General features: G+C 39.0%; 1 protein-coding gene across 1 annotated transcript in view; it reads right to left on the reverse strand.

Moving 5' to 3' along the window:
* The window catches only part of CALCRL (calcitonin receptor like receptor), a 41,838-nt gene that overhangs the window by 13,914 nt on the left and 11,008 nt on the right, over nt 1-16,916 (reverse strand). Inside the window, exons 6-9 of the mRNA XM_065413618.1 lie at nt 11,908-12,034; nt 9,958-10,111; nt 7,969-8,029; nt 7,795-7,861 (exon numbers count right to left, since the gene is read on the reverse strand). Coding sequence (XP_065269690.1) covers nt 7,795-7,861; nt 7,969-8,029; nt 9,958-10,111; nt 11,908-12,034 — 409 coding nt within the window. The remainder of the gene's footprint in view (nt 1-7,794; nt 7,862-7,968; nt 8,030-9,957; nt 10,112-11,907; nt 12,035-16,916) is intronic.

Here is a 16,916-nt window from a genome sequence, read left to right on the forward strand (position 1 = left end):
AAAGAAAAAAAAAAGTGTTTCTTGACCATTTTTACAGTAGATCCATGGGATATGCTGTTATAACTTAAAGGCATAGACAAAGTGACAAATACTCAGATTATTCAGTAGTACTGTAAATTAAATGACATTTCTATTAGCTACAATGGTCTGATGGTACTCTCCATGTTATTTTACCATATAGAACAAAGTGATAAGAGCATATTTTAGGAATTTGGACCAGATTTTCAAAGATGCCTAACTCCCACAGATCTCCCATTGACCTTTGAGGATTTGGGCCTTTGCTTCATTGTTAAGGAGTGATCCCAAAAAGTAATGAGCAACCATAAATTTTGCTGAAGTCAATGATAATGTGGGTTCCTCTTTACCTCTCCCAGTAAAACCTTTTCTTGCTAATATTTCAATATGTTTCAAAGTGAATGAACAAACCACTTGTGGTCTAGTTTACAAGCATGTGCCCTAAATCTAATTAAAAACAATAAGTGTGCAAATAAACCATTAGAAGATGCAAGTGTGACAAATATATAACTGTTTATTATTGTTGTTTATTTGTGGTAGTGTCACAGACATGGAAGATGAGATGGTTCCTTCCCTGAAGAGCTCACAGTATAAGCACAGCCAGGTAGACAAATAAACGAGGTCAGAGAAGAGGATAAAACTGACAACTTTGCATTGAATTTTCATGTATCATTGTATAATGGCAGCAGTTGTCTAATTTCAGACATGATGTAAGGGGCAGAGGTAATGACTCTTCTTCCTGCCTATGGGATAAGTCCTTTTAAAGACAGCAATACCTCTGGCTGAGGGCACTTGCCTCCAAACAGTAGCCTCATTGGCCAAACCATTGATTAACTTCCCTTGTATAAAGTTGTTTAGGGACAAAAGGAGCTTTCCAATCTTAGTTCTCTAAATTGGTATTTTTCCCCCTGAAGAAGAGGCATCAAGTTAATCACCACCCGAGACTCATGGGTGAGGTCTGTATGGCAATCCCATCTCTCTGAACAAGAATGGGAGGCTGACTGGTGCAGATAGCCATTACCAGTATAGAATCCCATATTTAAGAACTTGGTCTAAATATAGTCTTTAACAGTGTGGGGAGATGCAGAAGATCTCCTAGCAGGTGTACCAATGCAAAGAATAGGGGAAGGCGCCAGTACAAGTAAATGCTCTCCTTTCTACAACAAGCAGGACTTCCTCCTCTAGGGTATAGATCTTTTTTGTCTCACTATAATAAAGTTGTGACCTGGTTAGCAACCCTGTATACAACAGCATTCCTGTCACGTAAATTATGGACTCATGATAAACAGCTGTTTATGGTTCCAGCAACATGGTATTAGGTGGATGTGCAATGTTATTTATATTCCACTTATGAGCTATTTAAATCAATTTAATAGGAAATTGCTTTACATAGGAAACTTCTGCATGAGTTTCTGCTGGAAACTAGCAACTACCTTTTAGCTTTGTTTAGGCAATCAAGGTCTTCTGATTCTTTCTCAAGGGATTTATTTAGGTTTCAGGCAGCCTACCATCCTCATCTAACTTCCTATTGTACATTCCAACAATATGTCCTTCCTTCATTGCTAATTTTAAGCTCTCTCACTTAGTTCTATTACTTTAATACAAAATGGTTCTCTGAAACTTGTAGTTTACATATCTGTGAAGCTTTGGCAATTTGACTGAATTAGTACAAAATATTTTTAACGCAGATCTTCAGCTTGAAGATTAATTAAACAGCAAATTAACAAAAGTTAAAGGTGAGTAGCTCATAACAGAACTATTTCATTCATAAAATCTTATTAGTGTTTATATTTCATTTTTTAAAATAGAACATGCCACTTTCCCACCATAAACACATTCACACAATTTGCAAGGCTAACTAGTGCAGATATTAGAACAAATGAATCAGATAAATGAGTTTAGTGATGTGGCAAAATAGAGTGCAGACCCGAGAAAAGGAGCAGCAGAAATATGCAGTAATCTCTTTTGCCAGTAATAGAGACTTTTTCCAAAATGCTAAAACTGAGAGATTGTGATGGCCTGATTTCTTACCAAATTAGCAAAAGCAGGTCCTGATTCAGGAAATTACTTTAGCACATGCAAAATTTTAAGCACAGATAGTCCCATTGACATCAATGGGACTACTCACATGTATATGATTATTATATGTATTATGGTAATGACTACAAGACCCAACTGAGTTTGGAGTCCCATTGGGCTAGGTACAGTGCAAACTCATAGGAAGAAATAGTCCCTGCCTCACAGAGTTTACACAAGTCAAGTCAGACAAAGGTTGGGAGGGGAAATAGATGTACATAGAGGGGAAATGACTTGCCCAAGGTCACACAGCAAGTCAGTGGCAAAGGTAGAAACATAAGGTTGGTCTCATGAGTTTCAGTCCAGTGCCCCATCCATCGGACCATACTGCCTCTCATGTTAAAGTTACATACCTTGCTGAATCTACCTTGTCTTGTTAGCTACCTTGCCGAATTGTGGTCTTCAGTCTTATTTAAAGAACTGTCAAGGAAAAAATACACTAAACTATTGTAACATATTCCTACTTATAGAGTGGTAGAAATAATTTTAAAATCTGTCCTTTTCAGTGGCAGAAATAAAAACTTTAGCACAGAAAAAAACATTTGTTAATATAGTTGAAGTCAAAACTGCTTTTACTTAAATTAAAATACCACTGCTGTTCTTTTTTTTCCATTCTGATCTATGATTCTCCTCAGTTGGAGAAACGGACATTGGCCTCCATTTCCCCATTCCCCTGCTAGTTCTTTATTCATGACTCTTTAGGCAAACATTTGCAACTCACTGGGCAACTAGAGACAACTCCAGTGAAGATACAAATAGATAGCTGCTCCTTTCTTGGGCCTAGATTTGATCACAATTACATAATAACATGGCTTCTAAAAGCATTCTTGTTAACTTCATGGAGGGTGGGACTTTCAAAGCAGCCCAAGGGAGTTAGGAACCCATTTCCCATTGACTCCTCCTCTGAAAATCCCAGCTAGGGTCTTTAAGATGTTGCTCCTACAAGGAGAAAAAACACTTTCCCCTAGTTATCTTGTTTATAGTTTAATATTGTTGCTTACAGTTGTACTAAAGCAGGTCATGCTTAGTTAAGTGTGGAAATTGGATTGGCAGTCAAACTGCTTCAGCCATGAGGGTTCTGCTTATACAGCCAAAGCACATGCATTTAGTCTTCCGTCTTTATCCCTGACTTGTCTTTTTTTAATCAATGTATAACATCTAACTATTATCAGGATGGGAAAGTACAGTAACCCTTTCAAAAAGGATCTCTTTCATTCGCACATGTCATGGGCAAGATTTACAACCCTGTTCAGTCTTCATCATCTCTGCATCCATATTTTTTTCCTGCCTCAGTGCCCAGAAAACATATACTGAGAAAAAGAGCCACATTTTCAACCTACTTTTCATTAAACATTCATGCAGGAATATTAAAGTTGTACAAATATTTAAATAAATAAAAACAGCTGGACATAGAGATTTACAAGACTCAAACACATTGTGCGCCTGATATTGCTGTCATTGAAATCAAAGGGCATTTTTATTGTTGACTTTGATGGGAACAACGCTGGGCAGTTTGGGCCTGACCCAGAGTCCACTGAAATCAATGGGATTCTTGCCATTGCTTTCAATAGGCTTTGGATCAGGTACTTTGTGCCTGTGTATCTTTGATATTGATTGGTTGGAGGTGGGGGGAGGAAGGAAGATATGAAATTTGGCAAATGAGGCCAGACCCTGTAAGGTGTGCTAGTTTTCATGAAATTCAGAGCTCAAATGTGTAAACTAAGGAAGATACAAATGACATCTCAGCCTTAGCACTGACAGCATAGTTACGTATGTGACATCTCTGGGACTAGACAGTTTTGGATTAAAGAAATAGTAGCATATTAGTATAAAATAGAGTAACATGCATTCTCTGGGTGCAATCCTGGCCCTATTGAAGTAAATGGCAAAACTCCTACTGACATTAATTGAGCTGGGATCTCACCCTCTGTATATGTTGGGGAGAGGAAAGGTTAGATGGATTTAGAACTGGTTTTCAGACTAGAGGAAATACTAGAGCCCAAGTACTTTCAAGCCACAACATCTACAGGTATGGAAGACCTGATTGTCAGGGTAGAGGGAGGCAGGATACAGGGAATCTCTGCAGGGGTCCCTGCCCCACTGGTCACGAATCACAGTTCCAGAGGAACACATTGTGCTTCATTATGGAGAGGGTTTGGAGTGGGACAAAGGCAAGGGATTCTCAACTACATTAATTCACTAGCTAATCACCCTGTAAAGGGGGCATGAGTACCACAGCATCTATGTACCCCATGGACCTCCTCAGCAAACCTTTCTCAACAGCTAAGATAATAGGCTGCGCAATGGGTTCAGGATTCTGCCCTAGGAGGGTGTGGGGAGGGGAGAAGAAATCCTATTTTCTTATTTTAGTTGGCAGAAAACTGAGATTAAATGTAGGCAGAGCAGGTAACAATGTCTAGAGGGCTTGATATAATTTCCATTGACTCTAGTGGGTATTGAATCAGGGCCACTGTTGGATCTGGCCCACAGTTAAAGTGGGACCAATGTTTCCATTCTAAGGGATAATTTTCAGTTGTTTATAATATTTTCAATCTTTTTTCCTTCCTGGCTGAAATCTGTCAGATTCATTCTTAGTCTAGGAGAGAATGTTTTCTGGAATGTTGGAGTCAAAAAGGTTCAGTCATTTTCATGGAGAAAAGTGACAAATTGCATTTTCCCCAGTATAATTTTTTTTGTACCAGTCAGTGAGAGCTGGGTCCCTAATGCTGGATATTGAGTTTATGTCCTGCAGTAATTTCATGAAAGTAATTGTGATGTCATGCATTTGTGACACTGAAATGGGAATTTAAAGTGGTTATAATATGAGAACAAATGGCTTCAAAGCAGGCATCAAAAGAAGGAGAGAGACTGTGAATGTCTAGAACCTCCCTCTACTTTGCATAAATATCTTTGATGATTATAAAAAAAAAGAATAAACAAACAAATAAATAAATAAAACAATGCATGAAAAGTAAATGGATTTAGAGGGTGGGATTTTCAGACATGCTCAGTGTCAGTCTAGTGAAATCAATTGCAAAACTCCCCTAGACTTCAGCGGGAGCAGACTTACAAAAAGCACTCAGTGTTGGCCTATTTAAATATGCCAGCTTTTTGTTTGTCTTTTCTGTATGAAAGTCTCTACATTACAAAAGCATAGAAGCATAGAATATCAGAGTTGGAAGGGACCTCAGGAGGTCATCTAGTCCAACCCCCTGCTCAAAGCAGGACCAATTCCCAACTAAATCATCCCAGCCAGGGCTTTGTCAAGCCGGGCCTTAAAAACCTCCAAGGAAGGAGACTCCACCACCTCCCTAGGTAACGCATTCCAGTGCTTCACCACCCTTCTAGTGAAATAGTGTTTCCTAATATCCAACCTAGACCACCCCCACTGCAACTTGAGACCATTGCTCCTTGTTCTGTCATCTGCCACCATTGAGAACAGCCGAGTTCCATCCTCTTTGGAACCCCCCTTCAGGTAGTTGAAGGCTGCTATCAAATCCCCCCTCATTCTTCTCTTCTGGAGACTAAACAATCCCAGTTCCCTCAGCCTCTCCTCATAAGTCATGCGCTCCAGACCCCTAATCATTTTTGTTGCCCTCCGCTGGACTCTTTCCAATTTTTCCACATCCTTCTTGTAGTGTGGGGCCCAAAACTGGACACAGTACTCCAGATGACGCCTCACCAATGTCGAATAAAGGGGAACGATCACGTCCCTTGATCTGCTGGCAATGCCCCTACTTATACAGCCCAAAATGCCGTTAGCCTTCTTGGCAACAAGAGCACACTGTTGACTCATATCCAGCTTCTCGTCCACTGTGACCCCTAGGTCCTTTTCTGCAGAACTGCTACCTAGCCATTCGGTCCCTAGTCTGTAGCTGTGCATGGGATTCTTCCGTCCTAAGTGCAGGACTCTGCACTTGTCCTTGTTGAACCTCATCAGGTTTCTTTTGGCCCAATCCTCTAATTTGTCTAGGTCCCTCTGTATCCGATCCCTACCCTCTAGTGTATCTACCACGCCTCCTAGTTTAGTGTCATCGGCAAACTTGCTGAGAGTGCAGTCCACACCATCCTCCAGATCATTAATAAAGATATTAAACAAAACCGGCCCCAGGACCGACCCTTGGGGCACTCCGCTTGAAACTGGCTGCCAACTAGACATGGAGCCATTGATCACTACCCGTTGAGCCCGACGATCTAGCCAGCTTTCTATCCACCTTACAGTCCATTCATCCAGCCCATACTTCTTTAACTTGGCAGCAAGAATACTGTGGGAGACCGTATCAAAAGCTTTGCTAAAGTCAAGGAATAACACATCCACTGCTTTCCCCTCATCCACAGAGCCAGTTATCTCATCATAGAAGGCAATTAGGTTAGTCAGGCACGACTTCCCCTTGGTGAATCCATGCTGACTGTTCCTGATCACTTTCCTCTCCTCTAAGTGTTTCATAATTGATTCCTTGAGGACCTGCTCCATGATTTTTCCAGGGACTGAGGTGAGGCTGACTGGCCTGTAGTTCCCCGGATCCTCCTTCTTCCCTTTTTTAAAGATGGGCACTACATTAGCCTTTTTCCAGTCATCCGGGACCTCCCCCGATCACCATGAGTTTTCAAAAATAATGGCTAATGGCTCTGCAATCTCATCCGCCAACTCCTTTAGCACCCTCGGATGCAGCGCATCCGGCCCCATGGACTTGTGCACGTCCAGTTTTTCTAAATAGTCCCGAACCACTTCTTTCTCCACAGAGGGCTGGTCACCTTCTCCCCATATTGTGCTGCCCAGTGCAGCAGTCTGGAACCAGAAATTTGAACAAAAGTTGAACAAAGGCCCAGGCCAAACCAGCTAACAACAAAGCGAATAAACTGATCATGATAAGCATTAAAGGTTCAGTCGCTGACGCACTTCATTAACATTATGAGGTATCACCAACTGGTTGGAGATAGCCAGTGGCCCACACATTCTGTCTTCTGTACAAAGATGACATGCAAATAGAAACAATTTCAACCTCGGGGCAACTTTGAACTATTTACCAAAATATTGTTCAATTTATAAATTTTTAATAAAACTGCCTTGTGTGAATTGGAAAGTGATAGGAAAAATTAAAGTCAGTGTGTTTTTACATGCTAATTTTGCTGAGTTCAGCCAGTCCAAGTTTTCTGATTATCTTATACTAAAGGGAATTATTTTAATGTGTACAGTCATTGACATGTTCAGGTTAATTTATAAAATGATACCACCAATGGATAACAATTTAGCAGAGCTTTTATATGCATTTTTCATAGTTATTAATTGCCAAGATAGCTGTGCTTGTATATGTATATATAAAATAGAAAATCTTTCTTTAATCATAGAATAGAATCATAGAATATCAGGGTTGGAAGGGACCTCAGGAGGTCATCTAGTCCAATCCGCTGCTCAAAGCAGGACCAATCCCTAACTAAATCATCCAATTTTTTGCCCCAGCTTGAAAACTCTGTAGCTGAGGGCTGTAACATACTCTATCCTGTTGATTGGACACAGAAGGGGACCCGTAATATACATTCACTGGTGTTTTGCACTTAAACCATTAGTGAATCTGTCCTCTTGTCTTCACAGTCACACCATTTTTGTGGTGAGAGATATTGACCCTACCAATTCTGTAAAAAGACTAGGAACAATCAGGAAATTGACAAGAAAAAACAAATGATCATATGAAAAACACCTACCACTAAAGCAGCACAAATAGGCCCATGGATAATGTACAGCAGGTGAGTTTCAGAACTGATCCAGCAGCTGTGGAGAAAATGGAAAGAATAACCATTTGGGCTTTTGATTAATTACCATCTCTCTTTGAAAGAAAATGTTACATTTTTAAAAACAAAAGCTGAGATTTTACTTACTTGTCATTGAAATACATACTTCTTGCTACAGCGTGTATGCAGGCAGGGATCAATGGGAATCCTGAGAACAGCAAATTTATAAATCAGCCTAATTCAAAGATTAATTCTGTCATTAATTCTGTTAAAATGACAATCGGTAAGTGTTAAACATAATGAACGAATACACATCATAAACCTAATTTCATCCTGCATGCCTAGGGTGACCAGATAGCAAGTGTAAAAAATCGGGACAGAGGGTGGGAGGTAATAGGTCACAGATATACATGATTTCAGGTACTTTTTGATTTGAATGAGATTTTTCCAGAGTAAGGCCTGATGTAGCAAGCATCCGTGTTGAAAAATCTAATCCTGAGTAATAGTGCAGCAAGTAAGGCTCCAATCCAGCAAAACATTTAAGCAAGTGAGTCGACCCATTGACTTTGTAAAATTAAGCACATGCTTAAAGCTCTGCTGGATGAAAGCCCTGAGTAGGAAGACAGATTGAAAATTTAAAATCAGACCAGGTAAGTTAATGTAACAACATTTTTCATCTATTGTTTTCATTCTTACACTTGAAAATTAATGCTCATTTTTAGGCATGTTTCCTTACATTAGTGTAATTCTGTGCAGATTGCTAGACAAGCCCCCTCTAATTCACTGGTGTTTTTGTACATACAGCAGTATGAACAGCATGCAATTGTACTGGTTATGTTTTGCTTGTTTTCTGTGTGTTTTGTTGGTTTCTAGTACATGGAAAATAACTAGGAAACAAATATTTGCATCAGCCTTGGGAATCTTATATTTTTTCACTTCAACCATGCTATGTGTTGCAAAACCATATAGCACTATACAGCAAAACATCATTTGATTTGCTCCAATGTCTGTCCTGTCATATGGAAATGTAGTCCAGTATGTTGTATTATTAGGAAATTTGTACTTATCTATATAAATAAATCTTATGTCAAATCGTAAACAAAAAGGCATTTTAAAAAAGTACAACTCCAACCATACTGACATTTTCCAGACTGAAAGCTATATTAATGCTTAATGGGATATGCATAAAAGTTCACAGTCTCAACAGGGTTAATTAAAATGCCTCTAGAATAATTTTTAGTGCTCTATAGTATATGTACTTGAGTATATAAAAATAAAACTACCAGAAAAGAGGTTTAAAATACTTTATTGAATCCCTAATTACCTACATTTTGAACAGTGATTTTTGGTGCCCAATCTGAGACAACATAAAAGGGCCTGATTTTCAGAAACTGCTGAGCACCTATGCTCTCAAAATCAGGTCTCTTGAATGTGTCTCAAGATGAGCAACCAAAAGCTGAAGCGTACAAAATCACTAGTCACTTCAGAAAATTTTGGCCTAAAAGCTTTGTGCAAATACAGCCAGAAGCCTGAGTCCTGACTTTTGTGAAAGCGCTATCCCACACTGCCTTAATCTGTCATGTTCAGTTTGTGGTCTTTGGTATTGTTCTTTACGTAAGCTCTTTACCTACAGTAATTCTCTATTTGCTTTGTGAACAATACAGGTCAAGCGGAACCTCTGGAAAAATAAATGCTTGGCCTTCCCCAATTCAGTTTTGACCCTCCTCCACCCTAGGCATGGTGAGACGTCTCTGAAAACAAACATTCATTCCTGTATAAACATCTTCAAGATGAGAAACAATGAATAATTACTTCTTATTGTCTCTTCATAATAAGAGGCGCTTTTCTTTATGCAAAGGAGGAGTCACTTCCTGACTTCTCCAGTACATCTGTCTTTTAGCAAAGACAGAGGTATATGTAAAAAGCTGTGCTAAAACAGTAAGGACATATTGAATTTCAGAGAAACAAAATTGATCTGATACACATTGCTGAAGTACTTGCGTACACAGTATTAGTTTTATAGATTTAAATTAAAAACGATGGTTTCCCCCTCCTTCCCTCCCCCCCCCAAAAAATCTTGAGGCAGCAGCAGTTTGTTTTTTGTTTTTAAAGAGAACAATTTATGGAATTACATACCCCAGCCGAGAAGATAATACCACATCAAGTGTTGTTTCTCTGCAAAGACAGCCACCACAATGAGAGTATGCAGATAAATGCCTTCACAGAGCATCCAGAAGTAATGGCAACCGATTAAATACAAGTAAATGAACTGATATACTTTGCAACTAAGCTGTGGAAAAAACAAAGAATACAGCTTGAATAATTCGTTTGCAATGGTTCCAGAGAGATTCAATGGCAAGAGGGAAGCATTACTTATTTCGTCACTCTGCTTTGCCAAGAATTTTGCTTTGATATGTGATATTCATAAGGCAGTACTCAAATTGTGACATCTAGATGACTCCACAAAGGAGACTGTAGTTTTATTAGCTGACTTGATTTTTGGGATGGAGGCTGAAGGCCTCCAGCATCATGGAGAACATGGTGGGCATAGGGAATTTTTTTTAAATGATGAAGTTTTCCCCTCAGAGGATCCTCATGTTGCTAACACTGATGTAAATTCATCAATGCAGATAAATAAAGATTCCTCAAATCTTTGTGAAAAGTATCTGATGGTAAGTAATATCTTTGGGCAGAAGATCCTTTGATTAGGCCACATTATCCTCTCAGTTACACCAGCAACTCCAGTGGAAACAGTGCATGCACTCTCCTCGGTGAAAGGAGATTCACCTCCTTAATAGCTCTTAGGATGTTTAGACTTTTGCCCCAGTCCTCTCTACAAAACTTAATCCTATACTCCAGAACTAAACCAAGAGTCTAATAGGGTCTAATTTTCCTCTCACAGTTTTGCACTGGTCTACTTCTACTAAACTACACCAATGTGAATGCTATCAAAATCAGGCCCATACACATTTTTCTTGCTGTAACCTTACAAAGCCAAGCTCCCCAACACCAGTCTGAATCTGGATCATTCCACTAAAGACATTGAAGTTGCACCAGTGCAAGCGTGTGACAGGAAAGCCAGTCACTATCTATGAATTTATTTTTATTTAGTTCTGAAGCATAATCTTAAATTCTTTTGAAATAGTCCAGGCAAAATCCTAAATGTTTTAGAAACCAGTACCTCTCCTGTTCACTGGAAAAAAACCATCTAAGCTTGGATTCATGGGATTGCTCAGAATAATCATTCCCTTGATAAGCTAAGCAGGCAGCAGTACATGACAGAACTATTTTAATTTATAGCTAGCCTTAGAGTAAATACCAGAAATATTATAACTAAGACCACCCAGCAGAAAAAAAAGGTATCTACTGTATGCTAACCAGTAAATTCTCTAGTTGTTACTGCTAAGGAGTGAAATGCAAGGTTAAACAATATTGTACCTGACTATATTTAAATTAAAATATTTTTGAGTATTGAAAATGACCAGGACTTTTTATGTAAGTGTTCAAAAATGAACAAGGGCTCCACAATCTAGTCCTCACTACATAAGCCTCGCTAACTGCCCTGCATTCCCATGAGATAGTGAAGTGTTATTATCCAACTTTAAAGAAGGGGGGGAGGGTGGAACAAAAGCCACAAAAAAAGCAAATAACAGAGGCAGATTTAGAACTCAAGACTTCTTTATTGCCAACCCCAGGACAAATTCATCCCGGGTATAACTTCATTTAAATCATTCTTCCAGATCATAATACTTTCCTGACACTGTTTTAGTATTGTGTAAGAATACAAGAGATCTATCTGCATGACACACAATACCAAACTGAAATCAGAAATGTAGTCCAATACTATCTATTTAATAAAGATCCATGTGATTTTGAACTCCCCTGCCCTCACAAACCCTAGCTGGCCAAACTGACCAGACATCTGTTGCATTATTTAAAAATGAATAAATTCTTACTTCAATTCAAAAATGTTAGCTTTGATAGACATGATATCATGAACTAATGATATCTAATTTATTAATATTTTCCATCACTAAATTTCTTTCCACACAAATCAACAGTGCAGCCAAATCCACTTTCACTTACTGGATTAGTTGCAACTAACTGCTGGTTGTTGGCAACTGCCGCCAGCCAAATTATTGTAACGATGGAGTTGCAAACAAAAGAGAAAAACAGATTTTTATGTAGGGTGATCCTTTGGCAACTCAAGCTCCTAGAAAAGAGAGACAAGAGCAAATTAATACATATGAGTTCTCAGCCTCATATTAACTATTCTGCCAACTCATTTTAAAAGAATAAATTTAATACTGTGAAAGGTAAAGATTTTCTTTATCCTTGATTTTATTTCTATTTGGCTGTATAATGCAAACCAAGTGCAACAAGTTTTATTATGCTTATAAGAAAAGGACTTGCTTTGGAGCAATTGGCTCAAAAAGGTCTGGGAAAATATGTTTACTTACTATTGCAAGGTGATATTTTATTCCATGCCAAATTATTTTTAAAAGTGTATGCCCCACCAATTATTTTCATACACAGGAATATAGCATTTACTAAGGAATTGGTCCTTCCAATCCAGTATCCTTGTTCAGAGTCACACAGCAAGTCCATGCTGTTGCACAGACAGGAATAGAACCTAGGCCTCGTGACCATCAGGCTCTCCCCCTCTCCCTCCCCCTCCCTCTCCTAGGGGCCTGTGAATGTGTGAAAAGGGAGAGAATCACCACAATAAGAATCTCCACCTCTTGCACCCTCAGTGCAGGAGCTGAGCATAATGGGAGTCCTAGTACTACAGGAGTGCAAAGACTCTGTACAGGGTGAGCACCACTCTTAGCACTAGCGTCTGCAAAAGATGTAGAGGAAGGGTTGCGGCCTTCGGGAAAAGTGTCACTGGAAGTCCAGGAAGCTCCACAGTGGCCTAAAACTACATCTACACTTACAGTGGCTTGTAGAGTACAGGGTGCTACACCTGTAGCTTCATGCTGCAGTGAAAGTCTCTGGCAGCAGGGAAAGGCTCTGGCAATGGTGTGGAATTGTGGCTACATGCTGCAGTACAGCTCTATCCATCTACCCTCCTTTTATTGGGAGGACAGTAGTGTTAATTGGCAGAGAGAAATTCTAACTAAAAAAGGAAAATCTATCATGAACAACTCCAATTACTCTTCACTGTTGTGGAGGCAAGACATCAATTCACGCCAGTGAGTGCCAAGTCTGAATGCATCAGGAAAGGGGGGAAAACCCGCACTGTCTAGTCTTCACAAACAGCACACCAAGAAAAACTAAAATCTGGACAAATATTGCTCAATATTTGAGCCAGGAAGATGATACAGATTAATATAAAAATGTTATCATAGCAATGTATTTACAGTATCTTTACAAGTGTTGAGGTGCAGTGACCGGCAATCTGTTGAAGACATGCGAGACATAGGAAGAAAGGTAAAAGCAAAGTAGAAAGTCACCAGTATGGTTAGATAGGTGTATTTTATGCCTGTTCAAGTCATACTGTAAAGATCTGCATTATAAAATTATGATTATGTGTTCACAATTTTTGCTCAGGCACCAGAAGGGAGTATGAAGCTTCCCCCAGGTAAATAGAGCTGACCATAGAGGAACCCGTGCCAGTTAAGGTTAAGTCTACATGTGTGGTGACAGAATATAGACGCTGCAAGCCCAGCGAGCATGGGTATAAATAGCAGTGTAGACAGCGAGGCACAACGTAGGCAAGTAGAACAGAGTAGAATGCCCTACATGACTGAACCCTAGGGTATATACCCTACACATCTCTCTACGGTGCCTCCACGTTCTATGCTGCTATTTTTAGCAGTGTAGTGTCTTGCTGCCAGAGCCTTTCACCACTGCAGTGAAAGGCTTCGGCAGTAGGAAAAGGCTCTAGAAGGGTAGAGGCAGTGGAGAATGGCTCTGGCACCTCCCTACTGGAGCCTTTCACTACTGCATGTTGCTACACACCACAGTGGACACAGCCTGCCTTTCACTGTGGTGTGTAGCTGCATGCTGCTGCAAGTGTAGACAAGGCTAGTCATTAAGGACCAGATTGTGGAGCCCTTGTTCAAACTGAGTACCACCTTACTCCACATGCAGTCTCAATGAAGTCAATGGGACCACACTTGAGGAGCAAGCCACTAATTCACACAAGGAAGGATGTTAGAATCTGGCCCCAATGATTTGCAAAGGTTAATCTTCTGAAAAAAATAAAGATAGAAAATGCACAAATCACACAATGCAGCTATGAATATGAATTAAGTAGGAAATTATATTCTATTAGGTCTTCTCTGGATATAATTTTGTTTTTGTCTTTGGGGTTTAATTCCTGAAGAACATGCAGGTTTGACTATGGATGTATATAGAAATGACTCCAGACTAGAACTAATAGTTATATGCAAAATGAGTCATGAACAACTCCAGGACTCTGTGTCTGCTTATTGTCAAGACCTCAATGCACAGGCAAGGAAAAAAACATACAACTTATGAGGCCATCTGTCAGGGTCATCCAACAGCTGTTCCTGTTGAATATTCAGCACGCCCACCCACACCCCTGCGCCCTCCCCCACCCATGCATGAAAGGAACATAGGATAAGAAACAAGAAAGCAAGACTGATGACATTTAAAAAGGAATAAAAGACTTTCAGCAATAAATAAGATTCCTTCCTAATCCTCTACCCCTCCGCACCCCTTCTCCACACTGTTTTTGTTACTGATATAATGGCCTTTAATAATTCCTTCTCATATTATGATCTAAGTGTCATTTAAGGGTCTATCACTAGGCTTACCCTCATGAAATAAAATTTGGTTTGCATTGATCTATGGCACTCCATGAAATACATTTCTCTGATGTCTGTGGATAAGAAATACAGGGTAACATTTTCAAAAGTCCCTAAATGATTTTAGATCTCTAAAGGACCAGATTTTAAAAGGTATTTATGCCCCTAAAGAAGCAGACAGGTGTCTCTTGCGATTATTAAAAGAATTTAAATGAGTTGGGCCTTTGACTTTCAATGGGAATTAAGTATCTAACTTCCTTAGGAGCTTTTTTAAAAAAAATTCCAGAAGGAATCTGCCTTTTTAAGGTGCTAAAATACCCTTGTAAATCTGGCCCTTTGAAAGCCTAGGTTCCATTGACTTTCAATGGGATTTATGCTCGTAAATGCCTACAGCACTCTTCAAAATGGGATTTAAGCATTTTGAAAATTTTACCCAATATGACATATACAGGATCAGGCAGTATCTCTGAAAATAGTCTTCCTGCCTCATAACACAAGAACAAGGGGACGTTCAGTGAAATTGAAAAGTGGCAACTTCGAAGCTGATTTTTTTTTCTTTATACAATCCATAATATGACCCTGGAACTCTCTGCCAAAAATTTAGCAAGAATCAAAAAGAGACTGGGCATTTATGTAGATAACAAGACTATCCAGAGTTATAATAGCTAATGCTGACATTTTTTGGGAAGGGATATAAAACCATCTGCTTTAGGATTTAAACCAATCTCTACCAGGGTCTAGCATGAAACCTTCATGAGGGACAGATTATCCCATATCTGTCTACTATGAGGTTTCCTGCACCTTTCTTCTGAAGCATCTAGTTCTGGCCACTGTTGGAGATAGCATACTAGACAAGACAGACCACAGGTCTGATCCAGTACAACAATGTCTCTGTTTCTATGTCTAATTAATTTTTCCTCTTTCTTCCTCCAAACCCTTTCCCTCCCCCCCCGTGCCTGTTGTTCTTGTAAGCTGTCACTTGCCCCATCCTTTCTCTGCCCTCTCTTTATTTTAGATCTTTCTTAAGAGCTTGGTTAGCAGGTAGTTTATATGATACACAAGTAAGATGTGTGTGTGTGGTACTTCAAGAGAATCAATGTTTACACACCCTCTGATTTTCTTTCATAGATCCCTTTCTAAAACTGCACCAGCTTTGTACAGCTAGTTCATACAACACACAAGTACAGTGTTTGTATACTATCAACTTAGAGCCATGGATTCTAAGAGTTCAACCAGAAAGTTGAACCAGTACAAGAAGTTGCACTGGGCAGTCACAAATAGAACTTGAAACCCCCAAAGGGTCTGGTTCTGTATTTAGAATCCAAAATATTTCAGTGGATTCTAAAATCAATGAAGTGAGTTATCCAAAAAAAATTGTAGGTATGACATAACTTTTCATACAGAAAATACAAAACCCGCAAACCCGTTGTTTCCCATATGATATCTGCTGGACTACAGTTCATTAAAATATTTTTAGTGCTGGTTGGAAAGCACTCTTCTCCATGGAAAATTTAAACTTTTTTGTCAAAAACCTCAAACATTTTGGTTTTTGATTGAATGAAAGTTTTTGTAGAAAGTGTCTACTTTCTCCAAAAGTTTTGATTTTTCAGCTGAAAATCAAAGTTTTATGTTTTTGACAAAAAAGTTTAAATTATCCATGGAGAAAAGTATTTTCCAACCATCATTAAAAATACTTTAATGAACTGCAGTCCAGCAGATATCATATGGGAAACAATGTTTCCACAAAAAAGCATAAATACATTGGAAACTCAAAATTCCAAATATACTCCCACACAACAATAAAAAAGCTCCATCTGTTAAAGCCATGAATTACCTTAACAAATATCAGCCCATACATAACACATCCTAGAATTAGGCTAGATTCTCAAACATTTTTGTACTAATAAAAATACTATACAGGATCTGTGCATGTATCCCATGAGAACATCTTGTAGAGGCCTTTCCTCAGCTCCCTTTAAATGTTGTAATTTCCTTTTGTATCCCAGCATAACCACAGACTAGGAATTGTGGTTTGTGGGTCTGGATTTTTTCCATGTCATTCTCTAAGGATATGGGATCTTTCTACCAAAGAAACCATTGCCTTAGAGAATTAGACAAACATAACATTCTTACAATTTACTTCAATAGTAGCAATGCAAACCACCTGGCTTTGCTGTAAACACTGATAGTGTTGTCACAAGCTGAGATGAAATTGGCTTGGATTTCTATTCTAAAAAGTGAAAATCAAGCTTTAATATGACTGTGGTTTCAAATCACCTCCAAATTTGTTTAAAAATTCAATGCCCAAACATTTTTTTC

The sequence above is a fragment of the Emys orbicularis genome, chromosome 11, assembly GCF_028017835.1.
Source record: "Emys orbicularis isolate rEmyOrb1 chromosome 11, rEmyOrb1.hap1, whole genome shotgun sequence".
NCBI classification, from domain to species: Eukaryota; Metazoa; Chordata; order Testudines; family Emydidae; genus Emys; species Emys orbicularis.